Genomic DNA, 23,736 nt, shown 5'->3' on the forward strand with positions numbered 1-23,736 from the left:
AGGGGGCGGGCGCCAGTAGTCCCAGCTACTTGGGAGGCGGGGGCAGGAGAAAGGAGGAAAACTGGGAGGCGGAGCTTGCAGTGAGCTGAGATCCGGCCACCGCACTCCAGCCTGGGCGACAGAGCCAGACTCCGTCTCAAAAAAAAAAAAAAGAAAGAAAGAAATCATTATGCATGTTAATAATTTATTCTGCAGATAATCTCTTTAATAATTATCTGTATATAATTAAATCTATGGGATCCTCCTCAGACGATGGGTGGTTGTTTGTATCTGTGGTTGGTTGCATCTGTGGACATAGAGGGCCAGCTGTAAGGGACATGAGCATCTCCAGATTTTGTTATCCATGGTGGTCCATCCTGGAGCCAATCCACCACACTGTAGGTACCAAGAGATGATGGTATTTAACATATGCTAGGCATGGTAAAGATTCTGTTCATGATTTTTTGTGTGTATACAAATTTAACTTTCACATTAATCTAATGAATGATTATATTATCCCTATTTTAAATATTAACCAAAGTATAGCTCGTCTAAATAACACAGGTAGGAAGAGAATAAGCCTGATTCAGACCTAGGATTGTCTGAGTCCTCAGTAAATAAGCACTACACTGTAAGCCTGTATACCATGGAGTTGAGAATCCCATAATATATATAGAATTGCTATGTGCCATGTACAGTGCTATCTTCTGAAAATCTCTAAAAACCTGATATTTGTAGAATTATAAGAATTCACTAGCTAATTATTTTTTGTTTTAATTATTCATTTCATTGAAATAGTTCTTATTAGAAAAATGTTAAAGTAATGAGAGAGACAGCTAATTCTTCTTTCACCAGAATGGCATCCTTTTGGTTACAATCCCCTAAAACAAAAGGATAAGAAACCTGGTAAATTTTAGCTACAGATTTCTACATAAGCAAGTTTTAGATACCGATTAGATTAAGTTTGGAATCTCATTTGTACTAAGTCAATTCTTCCCTATCCCCTAGCCAACTTTTTGGCAGCAGTTTTCAGTGAATTATTTGCTTGTATTTAGAAAAAAATGAATTGAAAAATAAAACTATTTGAGCCATGTGATGCAGGAGTCTAATGACAGTAATTCATCACCTGATGAAAAGTCATAAAATCAGCTTCCAATATCAGTGGTATTTTATGTGAATATGAACATAGGGCTTTAGTTGATTGTTTTGTGATTTTGAGTAATGAGTTATGGTGTCTGAATTGCCTTTCATATTTCTTGGTACTTTGTATTTCAATATATCTTACAAATTGCCATTTATTAATTTTGTCACAAAATGAATTTCTGCTTATTCATATATTCATCTTTCTGGAAAGAAATATATTTAGTGCCCACCACATACTGACAAAACTCACATTTTAGCCAAGTCTTTTGTACCAAGTCTTGAGTACCAATCGTAGATTATATGGTTAGGTTTATGTCTTATATTTCTTCATTCTTTTTTCATCCTTCAGAATTTGACTTACACAACATACACTTCTTGATGCAGTCACAACTACTTATTGTTGCTTTTCTAATCTATTTTCTTCCTATCCCTTTACAGTTTTATTTCTAAACCACCAGTCCACTTAACATACACAGTCATAGATCACAGATAGCTACTAGCTTGTCAAAGCCAGTAGTATAAAAACAACCTTATTTGTATTAGATTTCTATTTCTCAACTCAAGTTATGAATAGACCTCTTTAAGAAAAAGTAATTATCACATAACTTCCTTCAGGCATAAGTTATCATGTTTCCTATAGATATACAAACATAAAACCAGACATAAACTTCCTATGTCTTTAGTTTTCATGCAACTATAAGCCAAAACAAATGTACAAATTTACATAGAACAAAACCAACAAAATCTCAGTTAGCATAATTCATATATTATGACATGATGTTTTGCTGAAACTAAAATACATATAACAGGTCAGATTGTCTATGTTTTCTGTGCTATATGATGGTAGCATTCTTCCATTACGTTTTTTTAAATTACTATAAACAACTTTCTGGTAACGTGCTATAATTTTGGTTTGCTGGTACTTCCAAAACTTCATGAGTGCAGTAAACCAGCTCCTCTTATTCTTTCACTGCCCATGGTGATAGCATCTCAAAGTTGTTGACAATGTAATTGTAAACAATGATGTAAGTCTTAATTACTTGTCTGTTGCACAAAATTCTGCCATTTCTTCCCCCTCGATGTGTCCTTTGGTATTGATATGTTCTCTCTGCCACCCTGATCCTGTTTTGTTTGGCTCACGTCTTGATTATTTCAATATTCTTTGCAATAATCTCACTGGCTTTTCTGCTTCCAACTGCTCTGCTTCAATCTACCATGCACAGTATGTTCACGCTAATATTTTAAATCCAAGTATATCATGTATAATCCTATGATCTTGCAGTGGCTTTTCTTTGCCAGCCCTCAAGGTCCTTTTGCCTCTACTGGTTACCCATCTCATCTGCTCATCCCTTTATCAGACCACACCTCTCTGTTTCTCTCCCCCATATATCTTTTGCCCTTAGTTCACATAAATACCTGCCCCTGCCAACTCATGTAGCAAACATGTAACACAAACATAACAAACACCACAAATGCTTGCCTCTCTTTATTTCTTTTTCTCTCTTTTTTAATGCTGTCGTCTTTCACCAGATGCCCTTCTTCCATCCTTCTATGTAAATCCTGCTGGGACAATAGGTATGAACTGGGGCTATCACAAGTCACCCTAAGCCTAAGCCCACTCTGATAACTCTTTAGGTTCAGAACATGTATGTCATTTACAGAGAATACCACCTATTACTCTCTAATTATTCTGAGTGTTGAGCTGTCCTACATATTCTGTAAGGCCATGTGTGCAAGTACTATAATCTACAGAGTTTCTCGTGCAATGGAGAATGTAGAAAAAAAGTATAGCACAGTTGTTAAGAGCACAGACTTAGGTGTCAGAAGGAACTGGATTCAAATTCTATCTCTACCTCATATTACCAGTGAGAGTTTGGACATAGTACCTAATATCTCTGAGTTTTCCAATTTGCAGAATGGATCTTTGTACCTACCTCACAGGAGTGGTATGAAAGCTAAAGGTGACCAGTGGGGTGAAGTGATCAGCATTTGTGAAATAGTCAGTGCTTAATACATAGTAACTTTTAAGATGGACTTTTTATGAATTTATTTGATGCTTTTGAATGAGTGTTAATTTTCTTTCTTCTGTATCCTGGAATTCTTAGTGGCTTATAAGTTGGTGCAATAGCAGCCACAGTGGCAGGTTCAGAAAGGATAATTTCATACTATAATTATCTAGGAAAAGAAATGAAAATACCATGGGGATTGCTGGGGAATAGAGAGATCTTGTTTCATATCTATGCTATCTCTGCCTCTGCTCCCTTACAATCCCTGGGAGTATTTCTTCACAGGAATGTCTCATAATATATAAAACCTGCAAAGTAAGAAACCAACTCTTTCCTCTCTGTTCCAGATGGGGCATGAGAGGAGAGATGCTGCTTTATTTTGTGGGAGCTAAAGAGTATCATTAATCTAATTGTTCTGCACATAATCTCTACTCTATACCCCACGGACTACTAATGAGATCTTGGTCCTTCTCTGGAGGCCTCTGCTTTCTCATCTGAAAAGCCAAGGGGTTGAACCAGGTGATCTCTAAGGGTGCCTTCTAACTTTAACAGTCTGAGTTGAAGAAAAGCTTTAAGCAATTTAGCAGAAGCCTAAACTAAAAAGTCAGGAAAAAAATACCCTTTTTCCAAGCTCTGTGTCTTTGTGTCTTATACAATTGAACAGAATAGTCGATACAAAATGTCATTTCTGACTGATGTGCAACAAAGCACAAACCAAATGGATAGAAAAAAACTGTGGTGCCCTTAGAATTCTCTTGGCTCTACTAGAATAAAACTACTGAAACACTCTTTGTTTTTATCAAAAAAGTTAACTCTGAGGAAATTACCACTGTTGACTCCAAGTGATATTTTGTACTCTCCCTGATAGCCATCTTCTTGACAAACAACACAGTCATTTCAAGCATTATTGCAGAGAATCGTTGCAAGTGTCAGAAATGATGGCTCTGTTAGACCCAGTCTGATTATCTGTTTCAGTGTAGTTATAAAAGAGAGAGAGAGAGAGAGAGAGAGAGGAGAGAGAAAGAAAGGACAAAATGTATATGAGAAATAAAATACTTTGTCCTCCTCCATTCTTGGAGTTTTTTTAATTGCTACCCTCTGTTCCTATAATCCTTTGTTAAGTTGCGGACCTCTCTAAGATGCTAATTACCACATTCCCATCTTTGAATACATGGCCTTTTGTTCCATTTTCCTCCTCTTGCTTTCTCCAGACCTTTATGCTTTTCCCACCGGGGACCACTGCAGTTAGTCAACTTTTTTAATCCCTTTCTTAGTCTTTATCTTCAATCCTTTACTTTCCACCATTCCCATCAAAGAGTAAGTTTCCTAAGTTCCAGAAATTGGGGATCATCTCTCCTCCCCACTACATACCAGGAGTAAATTTAAAATTACCTAAGAAATTTCGGCCTTGCCCATTTCAGGTCCATCAGCTTTTCCTTACCTTTATTCCTCATCTTTTCTTTTCACTCTAAGTGTCTGTTCCGTTTTGGATTACTTGCCACAATCCTTCCTCTGATACTTTCTTTAATTTTTCCTAATACCTTTCTTCATTGCTGTTTCTTTCCTTCTCCTGGTGGGATTACCCGCCTCTTTCCAACTGCTACCTAACTTCTACATCTTTTTTTAGGGCCACATTTTAGCTTTCACCAAGAACCCCCCAATGGGAGATGCCATGAAAATCCCAAGGCAAGCTAATCCCTTTCTTCCTCTTGGGGCCAGCCCACTTAGTTCTGGTGCTTGTCTCAGCCTTTCGATTTGTAGTTGAGTTTAGTTTTTAAACAAAGGGGTTCTAAACATCGTAAATCATGCCCTAACAAAGATTGTTTCTAAAATTAAACTGGCCCCATTCCCAGGTCCATCCTGCCAAACCTCGGTTCCTTTAGGCTTTACAATAAAGTTTTTAAGTTGAACCATAAATTAGCTATTGGTAGTTGGATAAGAAAAGGTGTTATTACTAGAGCCAAGAAATTTGGAAAGGTAAAGAGGGAGCCAGAGTAGCTGGGCCCTTCTCAAGTTTGTTTGTCAGATCCCGATTGGTTTCACACATTATTTTGGTTATTACCAATAAAAAAAGCTTGCCCCGCGCGCGCAAGGGTTGGATAGCAAGGTAAATGAAATGCTCCTTCTTTTTGGCCTCACCCCTCAAAAAGGGCTTTCCCTGATACATCTTAATTGAAAACCCTCACCCTTCCCACTTGCTTTCAAGCCCCTTGACCTCTTCTTATTTTTCCTCAGGGCTTATTACCTAAAAATAAAAAACATATATTTTGGTTTGCTTATGGCCCTGCCCTTTTGACCCCAGAATATAGTTTTTAAGTAGGACATTCATCTCCTTTATTTTGTATCCAGGTTACTTAAAGCCTAGCACAATGCAGATGCTTAATATCTCTTGACTAAATAAGCAAATTAGAAATTCCGTTTGAGTTTTCTAACCCAGCGTTTCCAAGCTTATTTAATTACACATATTTGGGGAAATATTTCATGGAGTTTTATTCCTTATTCCTAGATGGGCTGAGAGGTAAAGGTAAAAAATGGAAAGAGATTAATAAACATGCACAGCCAAGTCGCTGTAACTTACAGTGGGACAGTACCAATTTTAAAAAAGAAAATGTTCAATATTAGAAAAACAAGAGGAATTAGACATCTGGAAATTAGATGGACCTCTTTATCAACTCTGAGTAGATACTGAAGTTCTGGGAAGCCAGTTGTAAGGCTTTCCCAATGACCATAATCAGAAATAGTATGTTGGATACAAAATCTAGTCCCAGGTAATTAAAAATTATTAAAGTTATTAGAAATTAAAAGGCCAGTACAAAGGCATTCTGGCATAATCATTTTGACAATCATTGGTGTTGATAAAATGTTCCTAATTAGTAGTGTTGTGTTTATATGTTCAGTGGAAGGCTTTAAACCAAATAACCATGTGAAGAAGGGATCAATTCAGGAGATGTATACAGTGCATTAATGTTTATATAGGTATGTACACTCTTGAGATTTTCATAACATTGGGCTTTAAAATTATATGTAAAGATGCTACTTCAAACACACTTAGCAGCACAGGTGTTCTAATTTATTTTGTCATTAATTGTTAGGTGCTCAGAAATTCAATTTTGGCTTTATTTTCTTACTAAAGGACTGAACATATTGCAGAGATTTCTGATTGTGTCACAAAATGAAAAGGTGAATTTTCTAACTGGGTTACTTTCCCACATTCCCTGCATCCTGCACCTACACACCTTTCTCTCCAGTTTCATGTTCAGATGAATTGGAAAATGTTTTGTGGTTGTGAACTCTGACTTACTAAGGACTTTTTGATAATCATTGAAACTTATCTATTGTATGGCTAATATCTAACCCTGAAATATTTTTTGTTCTCCTGAGAAACAACAACAAAAAGATAGTGAAATATTCCATATTATTCTTGGATCTTCCCTACTTACCCTTTTCTCTGTGCCTCCAAGCATCCTCATCTCATATATCCTAAAACAGTCCCAGCAATTCTATTGGCTGGGCAAGGTTCTGTGCTTTTTTTTTTTTTTTCTTTCACTATCAGTGCTCTGAACACAGTAGTTTCCATAGAATAGAATGCTGTCTTCCATTTCTTCATTCATCAGCTGCTTGTCACCTAATCCCTGATCCTAAAATTTGACTGAAAGTCACAGGCTATAAATAACAAAATCATGGAATCTGGTGACCTTGTTTCCTTTGTAGCTTCCTTGCTCCACCGGCAGCATTTGACACATACTTAAAGAGTAAGTCTTTGAATCTGTGACTGTTTTCTATGTCACTCCTCACTGTCTGCCTTCTTCTCTAGCCTTACAAATGTAAGCATTCCCCCAGAGTTTTGCCCTCAACCCTTGTCTTTGTGATGTATTCTACACATGGATTATTTCATCTAATTAACCTACTTTTTTCATGAAATATAAGGAATAGAGCTATGGTATAGATCCTGTCCAAACCTACCTTTTTATTATCCATATCTAACTAAAGTCATGCATCAAACTTTAGCATGTTTAAATATAATGCATTTTTTCTAAAACCTGAAAATAATTTTTTAATTTGTTTCTCTTTCCGATCTTCTAAAATCTTAATTGTACTCTATTTTTAAATTACTTCTGTTTTAGAATCTGTAACTTCCTTGCCTTTCCTCTTCATTCCTCAGTTCAAGCCCTTACCATTTCTTTCCTTTACTGTTGTAGTAGCCTCCTAATTGGTCTCCATGTCCCTAGTTTATTCAATTCTTGTCCCTCAGTCCTGGCTCAAGCCACCCTACTTATTCCTGCTAGGTGCCATCCTACAACACAGCTAATCCCACCACTTTGCTGCTCATGAGTCTTCAGTGTTTGCCCACCCTCCATCTAGAGAATAATGTCTAAGTGTTTATCATCAACCACCAACATTTACAACATAGCCTCATCTCGTTTTATTGAATTTCTTATAACAAATGTTTATTTTAGAAAATATATAAAATAGATAAGCAATAAAAAAAAATCCTAGCATTTAATTTTCCATTCTTCATTTTTTTTTATTCCTCATCATTATAACCAAAGCTAGCTGTGGATCATTCCCAAATACATCTGCCATTTTTCTTTCCATGCCTTTCCATGTTTTTTTATACCCATCTCCCCTAATTTCTAATCCTTGTAACCCTATCCGGCTTTCACTATACATCACAACATTCTATTTCTCTAAGAAAATTTCCCTGGTGTTTGAATCTTTGTAGAAGAAATTGATGATATGTGTAAAGCATTTTGAGCTATACCTTGGAAATTATTCCTTTCTGGTATATTTTATATTTTGCCTTTTTCATAGTCATGTAGCTGCTGCTGCTGTTTTTTAAAGCCATGTACATGTTATTCCAAAACTAAATCTTAAGATTCTTAAATGTATCTTACTCTGTTTCTCTAGGATTTGTATCACTTCCAGGAGTTGATAACATAAATTGTAGCATCATGATGTTTGCATGGTATAGTGGAATTAAAGAGAAAAGTTAGGAAATAGAAGTGGGAAAAGAATAAAGCTGGAGGAAAGAGAGAGACCCTATCCTTTTAGGGAAGATGATGAATACCTCTAATACTTTCAGGGACAAAAACTCCAAATTGACTCTTTTGGGAGGTGTGACTCAAAAGAGTGAGTCGAGGTTAATATTTGAGAATATACAACACTGGGAATGGTGGTGTTTGGTGTTGAACCAGTTCATAGTTGGTTAGCTCCATCAATTTCAGATGCAGCAAAAAAGAACAGAAGCAAGATTCTATCAGTGAGAGAAGTTGGTAGCATTCAACCCTAATAAAATCGACTGGGGGTGGTGGCTCATGTGTCTGTAATCCCAGCACTTTGGGAGGCCGAGGTGGGTGAATCACAAGGTCAGGAGTTCGAGACCAGCTTGACCAACATGGTGAAATCCCATCTCTACTAAAAATACAAAAATTAGCCGGTCATGGGGGATGCATACCTGTAATTCCAGCTACTCAGGAGGCTGAGGCAGAAGAGTCACTTGAGCCTGGGAGGTGGAGGTTGCAGGGAGCCGAGATCATGCTACTGCACTTCAGCCTGGGCAACAGAGCGAGACTCCATCCGGGGGGGGGGGGGAGTTGGCAGTGGAAAAGGGGTTGAAAACTTGAGAAACAAGTTTAAAAACAAGAGATTGTGCAAAATGAGGCTGTAGATAAACTTCCTCCTTAAGATTCAAGAGCTTCAATCTCTTGGTGATGAGCAGTTGAAAATATTTCCACTTCCCTGCAGTTGGATAAGCACCACTGCTATTTTGACAAGCTTGGCTCGCTGTGCGTAGCTAGGATACAGCTGAATTTTGATTCCATGAAAACTCTTTGGGAAATATTTTTACTATGTCACTAGCATTGTACATTGGTTGCTTTGCCATGTGTCTAAATGGATATATTAGGAATTAGTGAAACTTAATAGATGGGCAAGCATGGTAAAAGATAGGAAAATAGCTTCTGACAGTAGGAGAACAAGTGATGGTAGATGACAGGCAGCAGTGGAGATCTTGCTGAGTGGTCTGACTTGTTGATGGATGGCTATGGAGTGCAGAGAATACAGAAGCATCAAGGAGGACTGAGGTGTTTAACACAGATGTCTGAGAGTGGGTGTCATTTCCTGTGATAGAAAGGGAAGAGCTGATCTGAGGTGGCAGCAGAGTAAGCAGGACTTAAGTTATGTTTTAGCCTTGTTACCTAACGTGTCTGTTGGACAACTAAGTGGAAATGCAGTACATGTGTCTGTAATACAGCATCAAATGACATTTAAGTCATGGAACTGTTTGAATGAAATAAAATATATATAAAGACAAAGGATGCTGCCCTGAATCCTGGGGCATTTCAATATTAGAGAGAAAAGAGCCAGAACTGAGCAATGGCAAGGTACTCATTGTCTGTGTAAGAACTGAGATTTGGCACAGGAAGGGAAACAAAAAGGGATATCAATTTTTTTTTTTTTTTTTTTGAGATGGAATTTGCTCTTGTTGCCCAGGCTGGCGTGCAGTGGCGTGATCTCAGCTCACTGCAACCTCCACCTCCCAGGTTCAAGTGATTCTCTTGCCTCAACCTCCTGAGTAGCTGTGATTACAGGTGCCCACCACCAAGCCCGGCTAATTTTTGTATTTTCAGTAGAGGTGGGGTTTCACCAGTTTGGTCAGGCTGGTCTCAAACTCCTGACCTCAGGTGATCTGCCCACCTCAGCCTCCCAAAGTGCTGGGATTACAGGCATAAGCCACTGTACCTGGCAAAAGGGATATTAAATTTTTTATTTATTTATCTTTACTATTGAGCATGTTCTGAGTACCTTTACATAATTCCAACAATAATCCTATGGGATAGATGTTAACATTCTCATTTTAAGGGGAAGAACTTCAGAATTAATGGAGTTAGATAATAGGGAGATGAGCTATTTTTTTTTATGTTACTTATATCCTAATTTTTTTTTGTTATTGAGTTCTGCTAAATTTCCCAGGTTACTTTCAGAATGTAGGCTATTATCTAAGGTATATGTGGGCTTTTATTTTTATTTGGGAGCTAAGAGCAGCCCTGAAGTCAGACTGCCTTCTCAGCCAGGTGTCGTGATGAATTTACCTCCTATTCTCTGACTAGTGCTTATCAAGAATAGAATCAGAAGGCTTAGACAGTAATTTTACATGTTAGTGTCCTCTTAACTGGGAATTAAAGTTATCCCAAACTCCAGGAGAATGACAAACCAGAACAGTGAAACATGATTGTTCATGTTTTAAAGTACCTTAGCAACAAACACACCTACAGAATGTTTAAGACACTAGTCTCCTTCCTTCTCTCTGTTATTTTCAAGCGAGACTAAGTCATCTTGTTGGAGATTCTGTACAGAGTAAAACATAATTACATGGTATTGGAACCAGAAAATGAGTTATAGATCTATATTTATATACCTATTTCTTTGTAGAACTCCTCTATTTATCTGTCTACTAACTAAGGTATGTCAGATATGTATTTTTGTTTTGTTTCATTTTTTTTTTTTTTCTGAGAGGGAGTCTCGCTCTGTCGCCCAGGCTGGAGTGCAGTGGCGTGACCTCAGCTCACTGCAAGCTCCGCCTCCCGGGTTCACATCATTCTCCTGCCTCAGCCTCCCGAGTAGCTGGGACTACAGGCGCCCACCACCTCGCCCAGCTAATTTTTTGTATTTTTAGTAAAGACGGGGTTTCACCGTGGTCTCGATCTCCTGACCTTGTGATCAGCCCGCCTCGGCCTCCCAAAGTGCTGGGATTACAGGCGTGAGCCACCGCGCCCGGCCTGTTTCATTTCTTTTAAAAATTTTCTTTCAACAAGCTTCATTGCATATTTCAGCTCCTACCTAGCCAAGGGGGTGGAAAGTCAATCTCTATTATTTTATGCTCTCCTCCAGCCACAAGTCTTCCTTTGTGCTGAGCTTTCAGACTTTTCTGTTTCAGTCATTAGCCACTGATGTGCCTATTTCCTATATATCATGGTACCATCATGCCTTTTCAGTTCACTGCATCCAAGCCTAACTCAACACAGGGGAATCTTTGGGGAAGCTGACTAATGACCAAGGGTCATCATGCATCCTGCAGCGTGCTCTGCTATTGGGCTCCCTCACCAGGCAAGTGAACAGTGAACAAGCTTCACCCTCCTGGACAAACTCTGCCCCCTTGTCTTCTCTCCTGTCACTGCTGGATTTGTGTTTGTCTGTTCCTCTCCTTCCTCCCTCCTCTCCTTCCCCCACTTCTCCCTTCTTTTTCTTTCCTGTTTCTCTTTCTCTCTCTACCCTAAAAGATCCTTTTATTCTGTATTACCCTCCCAATGGAAACTTCAAATTTTCTGTCATGAATAAAGGATAAATGTATTTAGTTCAGGCAGCTATTGCTTCCAGTACTGCTAAAATTCCCTTGGGCACACGTTTTAAACAATAGCCTAAAAAGGTAAGAGAAAAGAAAGATCAAAATAAAATTGATATATCAAAATTTTACATCTTACATATATTTAAATACAGTGATCATATCACGTATTAGCATTCTTTCATGCAAACAAAGCTAACCTTAAACACTTCTTCACAAGATTTTTTTGTCTTGGTCCTTTAATCCTTTTGTGATATTTCTCTGTAGACTTGATCCAAATATTTTCCTTTCTAAAATTCAAAGATCAAAACTAGAATCAGTTCTTTGATTGAAATGATTTAATGAAAGCAATCTATACTCTCAACTCATTATGTCTCTCATTTTTCCTTTTTTTTTTTTTTAATAAAGCACTTTTAAAATTCATACCCAGGCCACCTTTCCTAACTGTTCTTGAGTTATCAATTCTGGCCATAGGTACTTCCTTTCTCTTCAAAGCAATGTTTAGACATCCTCTGAAAATATTATTACTTAGTACCTGGCTTCTTCTGATGAGAGGATATTCCTATTTTCTAGGAATTTTATAAAACAAAAACATTGAACTGGAACAAAGGGTGTAAAAGTGATAGTGGAAAATTAATACATTTAAATATATTCATGTTGTCATGTTTTCATTTTCAATATTGAAATTGAAAATAGATAAGATGGTGCATGAACAATTTTAGAAACCAAATACAATTTCAGCATGCTTTGGATGCTTCGGATTTGCCCCCAGCTCCATGATTTCTTATTGAATAGTCAAGTATTCTATTAGAAAAAATATGCATCTCTGGAGTACTGCAGTTATGTTTTCATAGGATCAAAGAATCACAGGAAAGTCAAGATGAAAGTAATTTTAGAGGTCACTGAATCTAATCTTACAACTGGCAGGAAACCGTATCTCCCTGCTTCTGAGAGGTAGCAGAAAACCTTTGCTTAAGGGAGCTCAATCATGAAGTGAAAGGAATATGGTTTTTTCATTAGACAGACAGGGATAAAAGCCCTGATCTGCTACTCGATCAAATTTTGAAACCATTTTGAGCTTATACGAAAAATAATACCAACTAATGTGAGTGCTTGCAATAAATGAAAAAAATATCTAAAAAGATGTCGTATTGCATGATAGGACAGTATATAGGCGATCTCTCCCTACTTCACACACTTCCGCTCCTTTCCAAGGCAGCCTACGCCTTACACTACATAGCATTCGATTATTTGAAATCAACAACCACTGAATCATAAATTTTCCTCTTCTCCAATGCAATGGATTTTTCTCATTTTCAATGTCTTCAGTCTTTCCTGATATGCCAGGTTTCCCAAACCCCACTATCATTACCTTTGCTACCATGCTGTGATATCCTCTAGTTTACAGGAACCCTTCCCTTAGAATACCATGTTAAGAAAAGCACACATGTGGGTAGAACTCACACCTCCTATGAGTGGGCATTTTGCTTAATGCTGCCCAAGATTGCTCTTTCTTTTATAGCAAACTTATCCATAATTATTAGAAACAGTCTATGATGTTCAAAGCAGTGACATTGGCTTATGTCTTTTGAGTAATTTCCTCATTTAGGGGCTTTTCCTGTGATTAACTTAATATATTCCAAATTATATTCTGAAATCCAGTTAGACGAGAAGACAGTTTAAACAGGGCGGGGGATCCTGTGGCCATATAGGCTATACTTACATCTAGGCCAGTGGGAATTATCTGACTCGTGATACTCTTTTATAAACATTTTCACAACATTTAAATAGTTGCAGTTTTTGAAAAGTCATGAAACTCTACTTTTAATATTTTAATTATAATCTTTTAAAAGTTTAGGTAGATGATTTGTTATCTTAGAGTATTTCGAGTTATTTAACTTCATGGACATTGATCTAAACTGAAAATGAAAATCCTTCTCCATTTCCTGTCAGACTGATATAAGCAAACTGTGAATTAGGGAAACTACATTCTCAAGATTCTTTACTTACTTTTTGTTACTGTGGAACCATAAGAAAGATTTTTAAATTTATTTCCTCATCTAGAAAATGTGCACATTCAACTCAAAGACTTTTAAAAGCCATTTTTACATCTGAGATTCCATGATCCTGTGATTTCTTGTGCCATACTCACAGCTCTTATTGATACCAGATTCATTATATCCATTTTTACACAAATCTGCAGGGTTTAAATCTGATACATTTCAGCAGTCCAGGGCCTGAAACATGGTACTTTATTAATATTGATCCATCAGATGAATGTTGAGTCAAATAAAGCTCTGCAAGATATTGGTTCTAAAATCCTGGCTCGTAATTTCAGGATGGTATACCCATAGCTTCAAACTTGAAGCATATAATTAAATGTGAAATGGTCTCATTTTATCATGGGAGGAAATCAGGTTGGTGGTCAGAAGGAAAGATTTTTCAATTCAGTTTTAATTGGTAATTTTCCTTTGGGAAGCTTGAATAGCTATAGTTAAAGGAATAAGATATCAAATAGCAAACCTATTAATGAATAACTACCCAGCAGGAGAAGATAGGAAGACTGACTTTTATTTTTTAGAAGTCGGAATGATTTGAGAGAGTATCTGTGATGGGTGACTTGTGATCTAGGATACAGCATAGTTACTTGCAGAAAAGAAAGTGAAATAAGCAAATGTCATCAAGTCATGCACATTGGATTATATTTACGGATAGATCTCATCCTGTAGGCAGTGATGTGTTTAAAAGTGAGACATGTCTTTTTACTTGTTTCTATTTTAAGTGACTGTTTTGACAGGTCTTAAAAAAATAAATAAAAAGATCATTTTCTATCCTGCAGATTTAGCAACTGCCCTTAAGTGTCTGATCTTGTCACGTTTTCAGTGGAAACAACATTGTGATTTGCTTCCACGGTGATCTACCGGTCAGTGATGGCCAAAACTAATGACATTGGAATGACAGAGTACTTTGCAAGCTACTAATTATTTGTCATAATCTCCTAGTGAAGAAGTTACTAATGTTATTACTTAAAACATCCCTTGCATTTTGAACTTGCAGGGCACTTACAGATTCATTGGTGGCCATGAAGAAATGACAGTTTGTCCTATTCTTAGTGGGAAGCAAGGAAGCAGTCCCAAAGTCACCCTGTGTCTACTCTGATACAATCATGGGACTCAAGCTTTAGGTTCTGAAGCAGTGTCCTAGTCCTTGTTGCTTTAAATTCCAGCTGAGTATAGGATGATTACGTGTGAGACATCTTTAATGTGTTATTCTAATTTCCAGAGATGGAAGTTAATAAACAACAAATTAATTCCAATGTAAAACTGCCCCTCCATGACAAAAACAAAAGCCTTTTAATTTCGTGATTTTCACTTGGAAGACAATACAACATGCAGATTTGGCAGCTGTAGAATATAAAGCCGTCTGTCATAAATTAGTCCCCTGTATTTGGAGTAAGGACCATTTTAAGACACTTTCAAATTACTTTTCAGACTTTTGAATGCTCTACTCCTCAGCCAGGAGGAACATCTGTAGGGTGACTCTACTGAGAAATAATATTTCTCTACTATTATATTGATAAAGTGTGGCTAATATGTTAAGCTAAATTTATAATCAGCATGTGATATTTATACTATGATTATTGATTGATTGGTTGATAGATGATTCTGTCCTTCTCTCCTAATAGGAGACATTGCAAAGGAATCAAGATTTCAATAAAGTTATTAAGATGTGCTACAGATAACCTTCACCTTAACACTAGACAGATTAGGAGGTAGTGCTAGGATAATATTAATGATAATAGCAACCACAATACACAGGAAAAGAAAACCAAATACACTACGTTTTCACTTATAAGTGGGAGCTCAACATTTAGCACCCACGGACGTAAACATGGGAACAGTAGACACTGCACACTTATTAGAGGGGAGAAGGAAGGAGGGGAGAGTGGTTGAAAATCTACCTATTGGGTACTAAGCTCACTGTCTAGTGGCAATATACCCAAATAGTAAACCTATTCATGTACCCCCCATATCTAAATTGAAAGTTGAAAGATTTTTAAAAAAGAACTATACCTTGCCTCCTCCTGCCCCTCTCCCTAGCTCCCCAACACATGCCTGCATGTGTGTTCTGTGACTGAACCCCTCCACAGCTGACTGTGGGTGGAATGAACTTATTTGAAAAGCGTTTTCTCCTCATTGCCAGAATTGTTCAAGCATGAGGTAGACCAGTTATTTTCAACTATTCTTTGCAACCAGACCACAGCATGATTTATTTGGTATAATTCAAATTGCTGTGTCATCTGCTTGAAATAATTATGACTATTGTTTACCCAAATATGGCTTGGAGTGGTACATAAACAATTGCTGCTGGTTAAGATCAAGCTGCAAGTCCTGGCCCTCTGCTCCTCCACCCACACCCTGGTACATCCACTTTTGAACACCAGTGGGCTAGGTCAGTGGCTTGCAACCTTGTTTGATTATACATCTCTACCAGTTAAAAGGGTTCTAGGTGACTAGTACCTTTATCTGGTTAAAAAGATTCTAGAGAAATACATTTTAAAAGGTGCCAATGTAGGTGCACAAAATATCTCGGCTCACAGCATGTGTCCCATCCAACTCACCTCTGCGACTTTGCAAGCCAGCGCTTTTTGTGCACCTACATTGGGACGATCTCATTCATCCTAACCTCACTTTCCAAGAAGGGAAATGGAGGCTTGAAGAGACAAATCAAATCTCTCAAGCAGGCAGAACTAAGAGGACAGGTAGAATCTGAAGGCAGACTTTTGGCCTCCAGATCACTCGTGTTTAGCCAAGTGGGGCTGCTGGCCTGCCTCCTCCTGTGGATGTGAGCCTTAGACAAATCCTGCTGAGTGCTTCTAAGAGGTAGAAAGATGAGCGAGACAGGGAGACACAGACACAGGCCTGGAGGGCTTCCTGGAAGCAGTAGTACTTGATGAAGCCATGCAAGAAGTGAGGAGAGCAAACTAGTCAGAGATGGGGTGTGTGCGTGTGTGTGTGTGTGTGTGTGTGTGTGTGTTTTCCAGGTCACAGAATTGGTACTCACAGGGACGAGGGTGTCCCAGCCAGGAGGGTTCAACTTCATTAGCAGGCCTAGAAAAGCCATGGAAGCTTCCAGCAGGAAACTGATGCTACTAGAGCCATACTTTAGAAAGGACAGGGAAAGTTAGTTATGAGTGAACAAGGGTGAGAATGAACGTGACTGGAGTGGCTAGGAGGAGGTGCCTGGTGCTCTGAGCAGGGGACATCATAAAACAAATATATGGTTTCCTGACCGAAGTGGTCTGGATACGAGGGAAGGGTCCCATGTGATGCTTCATGTCTGTGAAGGTAGACTAGCAGGGATAGAGGAAGGGTGGCAGTGGTGAGCCTGGCTGTGCAGGCTGCAATGAGTCAGGCTGTGGGGAACTGAGGGCTGGAAGGGAGTTGGGCATTGTTTATGGGGGTTGCATGAGTAAAAGAATTCCTGATGGAGACAGGAGATATGGAAAGAGAGAGGTAAGAGGGGATCATTGGGACAGAACCAAGTATGAAATACAAAGAGCCGGGGCCCAGCCTCTCTGCTATGCCAGCAGTGACATTCAGGCTGGATGACTGTGGCAGGGACTGTCCTATGCATTGAAGGATGTTGAGCAGCATCCCTGGGCCCCACCTACTAAGATGCCAGTAGCAGTACCCCCACTCCTATAGTTATGACAACCAACAATCTTTCCAGATATTGCCCAATGTCCCTGGGTAACATCACTTGGTTGTAAACTACTTTCTTAAATTATAAAAAGGTTAGATAGGTTGTGGTTGATGTATTTATATGTATAGATTATAGTTGATGTATTTATATGTATATAGAGAGAGTCTCATGCTAAAGCAGAGTCTCTCAGCCTTAGCACTGTCAATAATCGGGGCTGAATGTTTACCATGGACTGTACAGTAACCAAACTATTGACTTTATTCCCTGAAATGTTAGCTGATTGGCCTGATTAGTAGAGTATCAGTACTCAATAAGAATGAAGTAGAGGCCAGGCACAGTGGCTCATGCCTGTAATCCCAGTATTTTGGGAGGCTGAGGCAGGAGGATTGCTTGAGCCTAGAAGTTTGAGACAAGCCTGGGCAACATGGTGAAACCTCATCTCTATTAAAAAAAATACAAAAATTAACTACTAACTAGGCATGGTGGTGCACACTTACAGTCCCAGCTACTCGGGAGGCTGAGGTGGGAGGATCACTTGAGCTCGGGAGATAGAGGCTGCAGCAGGCCATTATCACACCACTGCACTCCAACCTGGATGACAGAGAACCTGTCAAAAAAAAAAAAAAAAAAAAAAGAGAGAGAGAGAGAAAAAGAAGCTGAAGGCATGCACTTTCTTGAAAATCTATCAGACCTGCAAGGAAAACCATGTATGAAAGTGACCCAAAGGAAGTTAAGGAATGCACAGAATGACCTCTAGAAGTTCCTTTTAGCACTAATGATCCCTGAAGGAGACTTACAGACCCTCATGAACTGACCCCAACCAGGCATTGGCTTGCTGCTTTTTCCCCCCACGTTGGCCGGTGCTGTCACAACACTCACTACAGCAATTTCTTCCAACCCTGCCTTGCCCTCAAGCCTCTGCTGCTGGAAATGACCACTGGTCCATGGTCCAGAGGGTGTGGTTGGCACAGTGGAGGAGGAATGTGTCTGACTTGTATGTGAAGGTAATGACAGGGTAAGACACACAACGTGCGCAGAACTGAGTTTATGGACCAGCCTTCCATGTGAACTTTGATTTTTCCCTCTTTGCTGAATTGGCCAGGTTAGCAATGGTTACCCCTCAATTACAGGAAGCATGTGTGCTACAAAGCCTCCTTGGAGACCCACATGGCCCTCAGATGAGCAATTGTTCAGATTTCTTTTCTTTTTCTTTTCCATGGGAATAAGGGTTCCTCTCTGCAAAGCACATGTTTTAGGGTTTTTTTTATTTTCTTGCTACTCCCAAGGGCCTGGTGATATTTTTCTTTACCATGCATTTAATAGAATCTGGAGTCTTTGTGGGGAAAAAAAGGCAGGAGGGAACATACTAGTTAAAACGTTTCTAGGTACACTATCAAGATGTACCTATTTATTGATATACAAATGACATAAGTTATTGAATGCTTGCTGTAGGCATTCTCTGTTCTAAGGACTTTGTAAGAATCGACTTATGTAAGTTACTTCATAGCAGTTTTATGATGTAGTATTGTTATTATCACCACTTTACAGATAAGGAAATAGAGACATGACATACTGAATGACATGCTCAATGCCACTCAACTAGCAAGTGACAGAACCAAGCTTGAAACAGCTGATCTGACTCCAGAGTCTGTGCTCTGATCTACTATATCACAGCGGTTTCTATATGTGCTATTCTCCTAATATATACTGTTTGAAATACATGAAAAAGATTAATTTTAATAGAATGAGAGACCTATTGGCAATATTGAAGTTTTCATACTTTCGTCCTCTGCTCCAGTGAGCCATCTAGAACCATCTCTGAGATCTGTGTGCCCTCCTTCCAAGATCATCTTGGGGGATTCTTATAGGGGAAATTAAACTGCTACCCTCAGGGGTCTTAGTGTCCTTGTCTCTATTTGGATTCTATAATGGAAGTGGGGTCTATAACTGTAGACTCTGTCCTCCAGTTTGGTCTGCCATCCACCAGTTCAGGTCACTTCCCTCCCCCACCTCTCTGCTGCCACTGGGAACCTGGGCTTTGCCACTGAGACCCAGCCAGGCAGAAAACACCTTCCCCGTATTCCTTCATGCCCCTTTGTCCTCCAGCCTAAACTTTCCAGTCCCATTATATCAGGAAGTTACTAGGTAAGGCACTACCCGCTCAATGGAAAAAATAATTTGAACATCCACATTACTCTTTCCCTTTCTAACTTCAGTCAGTGATCACATGTTACCTTCTTGTGAGAACTTCTCTAACTTTCCTATTTAAAATTCTCCCTCTGTCTCTCTCTCTCACACACACTCACGAAACTCCCTTCTGCATTACTTTTCTTCACGGTGCTTTTATCAGATGTTTTCTTATTCTTCTATTCCCCTCCTCCAACTCAAAATAAACATTATGAATGCAAAATCTCTATCTGATGTATCCAACCTTGTATGCCCAGTGCCTGCATAGCACAATTAGTTCATAGTAGACACGAAAAGCTTTGGGTTGAACAAATGAATAAACTGTTTCTCTGGGATTAACGATTAGGGATTTGAAGCCAATAAGAGAAATAATATAAAACAGGGGAGCTTTCCTTAATCACATTCAAAAATATCAATGCCTAAAATACTGTACATTTTCTACCTGGTGTGCTGGAAAAAGTTGAATAGTAACCAAGTTACTCATACAACTGACAATAGGAATAAATGTAAATCCAAAATAAACCCCCTTTTGCTCAACAAACCGTTTGTTTTCCAAACAATCTTTTACTTTGTCACTGATTACATAGTTCTTAGGTCCTACCAAACCATGAGGATATAACAGAGCACAGCACAACATGGTTGATTTGTTGATTTGGTGTTTAAAACTAATTCATGTTGTTTGAAATAATTATGACTGATATTTGTGTAAATGCTGACACTGGCATGGTCAATGCCTGGTCAAAAATTTCTGTTGTTTGGGGATTGCAAAGGGCTAGAAATTGGCCATAACTAAGGATCTTCATTAGAAGTTTCCTTTGAAAAGTTCCACACTTTTCATAACACTGAGCCATAATCAGTTTTTTTGCCTGAAAACGTAGAAGAGCTAATAGAGAATATACCACCCTTAACCACTGAATGTGACTGAGATTCTTAATACTCTGAATACTGATGAACTAGAGCATAGAACATTATTTTATTTTCAATTTATATCAATATGGTATATTTCAGACTGGCCATAATTGGAGCTGCTTTTAAGCAGAATTACAAACCAACCCCCTACTTTTATTTATTTACACAGAAAGTAAATAATCTAAAAACGAAGTCTTTTATTTTCTGAGGTAAGCCCTGTAAATATGGATCTCTTTTCAGATGAAGTGTTCGTAGGAGATAGATTTGTCCCTATCTAAGGAAGATGAGCAGGAGGCGATGTAATTTATGAGCTGAACTAACAGAAGGGTGCTGAGTTGGATTTTATTAAACTAATATGATGGCTGGCAAGGATGGCATGTCAGATGTCCTGTTCATTTTAAAGATCGTGCCATTTCAATAAATCATTTTTATAATTTTATATACATTATATAGGTGCAATGCCAATAGAGGGTATGTTTAAATATGCCAGACACATTGGTTTGCTTCCCTACATCCTGTGTTGCTCATTTCATTTTCTAAAGATGTAGTTATCAGATTATTTTCATGAGCTAATCCATAGTTTACTTATTTCATAGTCTTGATTTGGTGCTGTTATGCTTATTTGATTCTTCCTTGTACATACATAGTCAACCCATGTGAACATCATTACAGTGTTTCTCCCTTCCTTCTTGCACAAAGAGCTAAAGGAATCTCCTGTTTTAATTCCTTCGCCCATGTAGTACAATGAGAAAACAATACACAAGATGCATTTGGGGAAATTTACCATAAGATTTCATCTGAAACAGTTGTGTTATATAAGATAGTGCATTGTATTTCAGAATATTTAAGATTGAAATTCTTTTACTGTGTGAACTCTATACTATTTTCTTTTCTCCCCTAACTTCCCCTCATTTAACAGCAGACAAACCCAGGGAGCACTGAATGAATCCGATGATCCTGAAACAGGCTGTCTAACTGATAACAAGCCAACTTCTCGACACTTCTATCCTGTCGCCTTGCTGCTTGTCAGCTCACACCTGCTAGTTGTGTGGCTTATTTTAAGTCTGGCATTGCTCTTAGCCAAATACCAATAAGTTTTATGTTGTATTCCTTTTTCTTTTCTACAAATGACAATGAACTTTAAATCATGGGGACAATGCTGTAATATTTTTACATTTTCAAATTCACAGAATTTAAAAAAAATGTTTAATTTGTGTTTTAGTTTGTTTTTCCTAAAATCTAAAAAACAGAAAGTACTATGCATTAAGTGGATTATTTTGCTCTTTTGTTCATGGAAAAGTGTTTCCCACTGTTAACTAGCTCAAGAATTTTTAAATTACTGTCTTTGGAATAAGACAAAGAACAGAATCCTGAAAGCTTGAAGTTCTGAACCTCCTGTCCTCATCCCATTAAATTTATTAAAGAAATTAAGACTGAATTTGCACAAACACTGAAACTCTGAGACAAGTTCTAGAGATGTGGGAGGTTGCAGACTTTATTTCCACTGTGCTAATATCATAGATGCCATCTGCTGATAGAAATTTTTTTTAATCTGTTTTACTTCTTCGCTGCAATTAACTCTTTTCTGTCAAGTAACTTTATGGAGAGAATGGCTATTTATGTTTTGTAATTAAATTACCTGTTTGTATCTCTTGTTTGGGTTGATTTGGCTTTCAGAGGACTTTTCTATTCTTTTTAACAAGGTCTTGTTTGTGTCTTGATGTACCATTCCCAGCACTTGTGACTTTTGTACTGTCCGTGGACAAACACTCTTCCTTTATAAAGCTGAGACTTGGCCCAGGCTGTTCAGAAAGCCATTTTCTCTCTTCCTTGCACAGCTAAAATAATAAAATTAAAATAGAGATGAAATTTTCTTTAAAAATCTATAGGGCCAGACTTAATAAATTAAATGCCTTATTTCTAGAACCTGCATCCTTAGGGCTACATATAGATTTTAATGTGTTTTAAAGAGAGTGAGAAATTAATTTGTGGAAATGTTATAAAATGGCAGATATATTTATGAAACTAAAGTGGAGCTGTATTGTGGAGCAAATTATATTTAAAGAGTTTATTAAATTTTAAATGTCTGTTAAGAGTAAAGAGACTTAAGTCATCTCTTTCAGAGGGCAATAATGGTATTGGGCCTGGCCTAGGATTTAATTTTGTAAGATGTATCATCACTTGTGGAAAAAAAAATGTAGAGTTGAATCTTTGTTATTTTTACTTGGACTGTTGCTGCAACTCTGCATTAAACAAATAAAGCATATTTATTTATTCTGTGTTTCATGAAGTTGTACTTTTTCCCCTTTCACCAGAGAAGGATGCCGCATAGAGAATGTACTGAAGAATATCAAATGCAGAAAGTATGCTTTCAACATGCTACAGCTGATGGCTTTCCCCAAGTACTACAGACCTCCAGAGGGGACTTATGGAAAAGCTGACACCTAAGTTTACCAACATGTTAATAAACAGGAACACAAATACGTTTCAGTTGGATAATCTTCACCTTGGTCTTTTTTGTTTGTTTTTATTGTCATGAATTTGTGGTGGGGGAGATGATCACAGATGTTTGCCAAAATCTAGGAACTACTTGAATTCATTGTCAGCATATTACTCTGAAAGAACTCCATTTAAAAAAATCTTACATGACTCAGTACTGTCATTTCTAGTTCTAAGGTTCTATGTGCTGAGCCTAGCTGATTGTGATTGGTTCACAAAGTGTAAATTTCATTCATGAGTATTTAAATGTTTCTGAGGAAACAAGGATCATTTCAGTAGGACTAGGGGCGATTCAGAGAGCACTACTGTCCATCCAAATGAAGAGAGGAGAGGGGGAAAAGGAGCAGAGTTTCTTTGTGATACAACTTAATAACCTATGAGAACACAGTCAACCTGAGAATCAATATAAGGGATTAAAAGAAAATGTGTAGCCACTCAATTAGGTAGAGTTAAATCATGATCTGGAATACTGAGGCGGTTTACAGATATGTTCCACAATGATCTCTATCATCCAGTCAAGGTGTGACTCCTCCTCTTCAACAGGCATATGCATGGAGTGAGTAAAGCAGTCAACAGACCTTTCAAAACCACGGCATCTTTTCAGAACTCTGAGTTGGGTTGTGTGATCTAGCTGTGAATGTAGCAATATAGAACGTTTAATAGAATGATAGGCAAAACACTGCAATGATCTAAAATTGCAAAGAAAATAAAAATGAACATTTTGATACCCAAAATGAAAATCCCCATCAGCCTGAACTTTATGTCATGAAGTTCATGAATGTCAGTGAGGTCTCTCTGAGATGTTTTTTAGCAGTCGTCTCAGTATAAGCATGCAGTTATGGCATAGGTTTGTGTATGTCAATAAGCCTTTAAAACATATGCAACCACAACAAATGATAAAGTAAAACAATTATTTTCTGTTACCCTGAATTTCAAACTTGCCCTTACTCAGTAAAATAACAACAT

The 23,736-nt window shown here is 38.0% G+C and overlaps 1 protein-coding gene across 4 annotated transcripts in view; it reads left to right on the top strand.

Annotated features, from left to right (window-relative positions):
* INPP4B (inositol polyphosphate-4-phosphatase type II B) overlaps positions 1-23,483 on the top strand; it is a 551,727-nt gene extending 528,244 nt beyond the window's left edge. For 2 of the 4 annotated variants that reach the window (XM_017867638.1, XM_017867659.1), the window contains one exon: positions 21,191-22,545. In XM_017867638.1, coding sequence (XP_017723127.1) covers positions 21,191-21,365 — 175 coding nt within the window. In that variant the 3' untranslated portion in view covers positions 21,366-22,545. Of the gene's footprint in view, positions 1-21,190; positions 22,546-22,586 lie in introns of those variants that run through there. The other 2 variants (XR_001884600.1, XM_017867644.1) reach the window with 2 other exon arrangements.
* The last annotated feature ends 253 nt before the right edge of the window (positions 23,484-23,736 follow it).

This window comes from Rhinopithecus bieti, unplaced genomic scaffold, assembly GCF_001698545.2.
Source record: "Rhinopithecus bieti isolate Rb0 unplaced genomic scaffold, ASM169854v2 scaffold_761, whole genome shotgun sequence".
Lineage (NCBI taxonomy): Eukaryota > Metazoa > Chordata > Mammalia > Primates > Cercopithecidae > Rhinopithecus > Rhinopithecus bieti.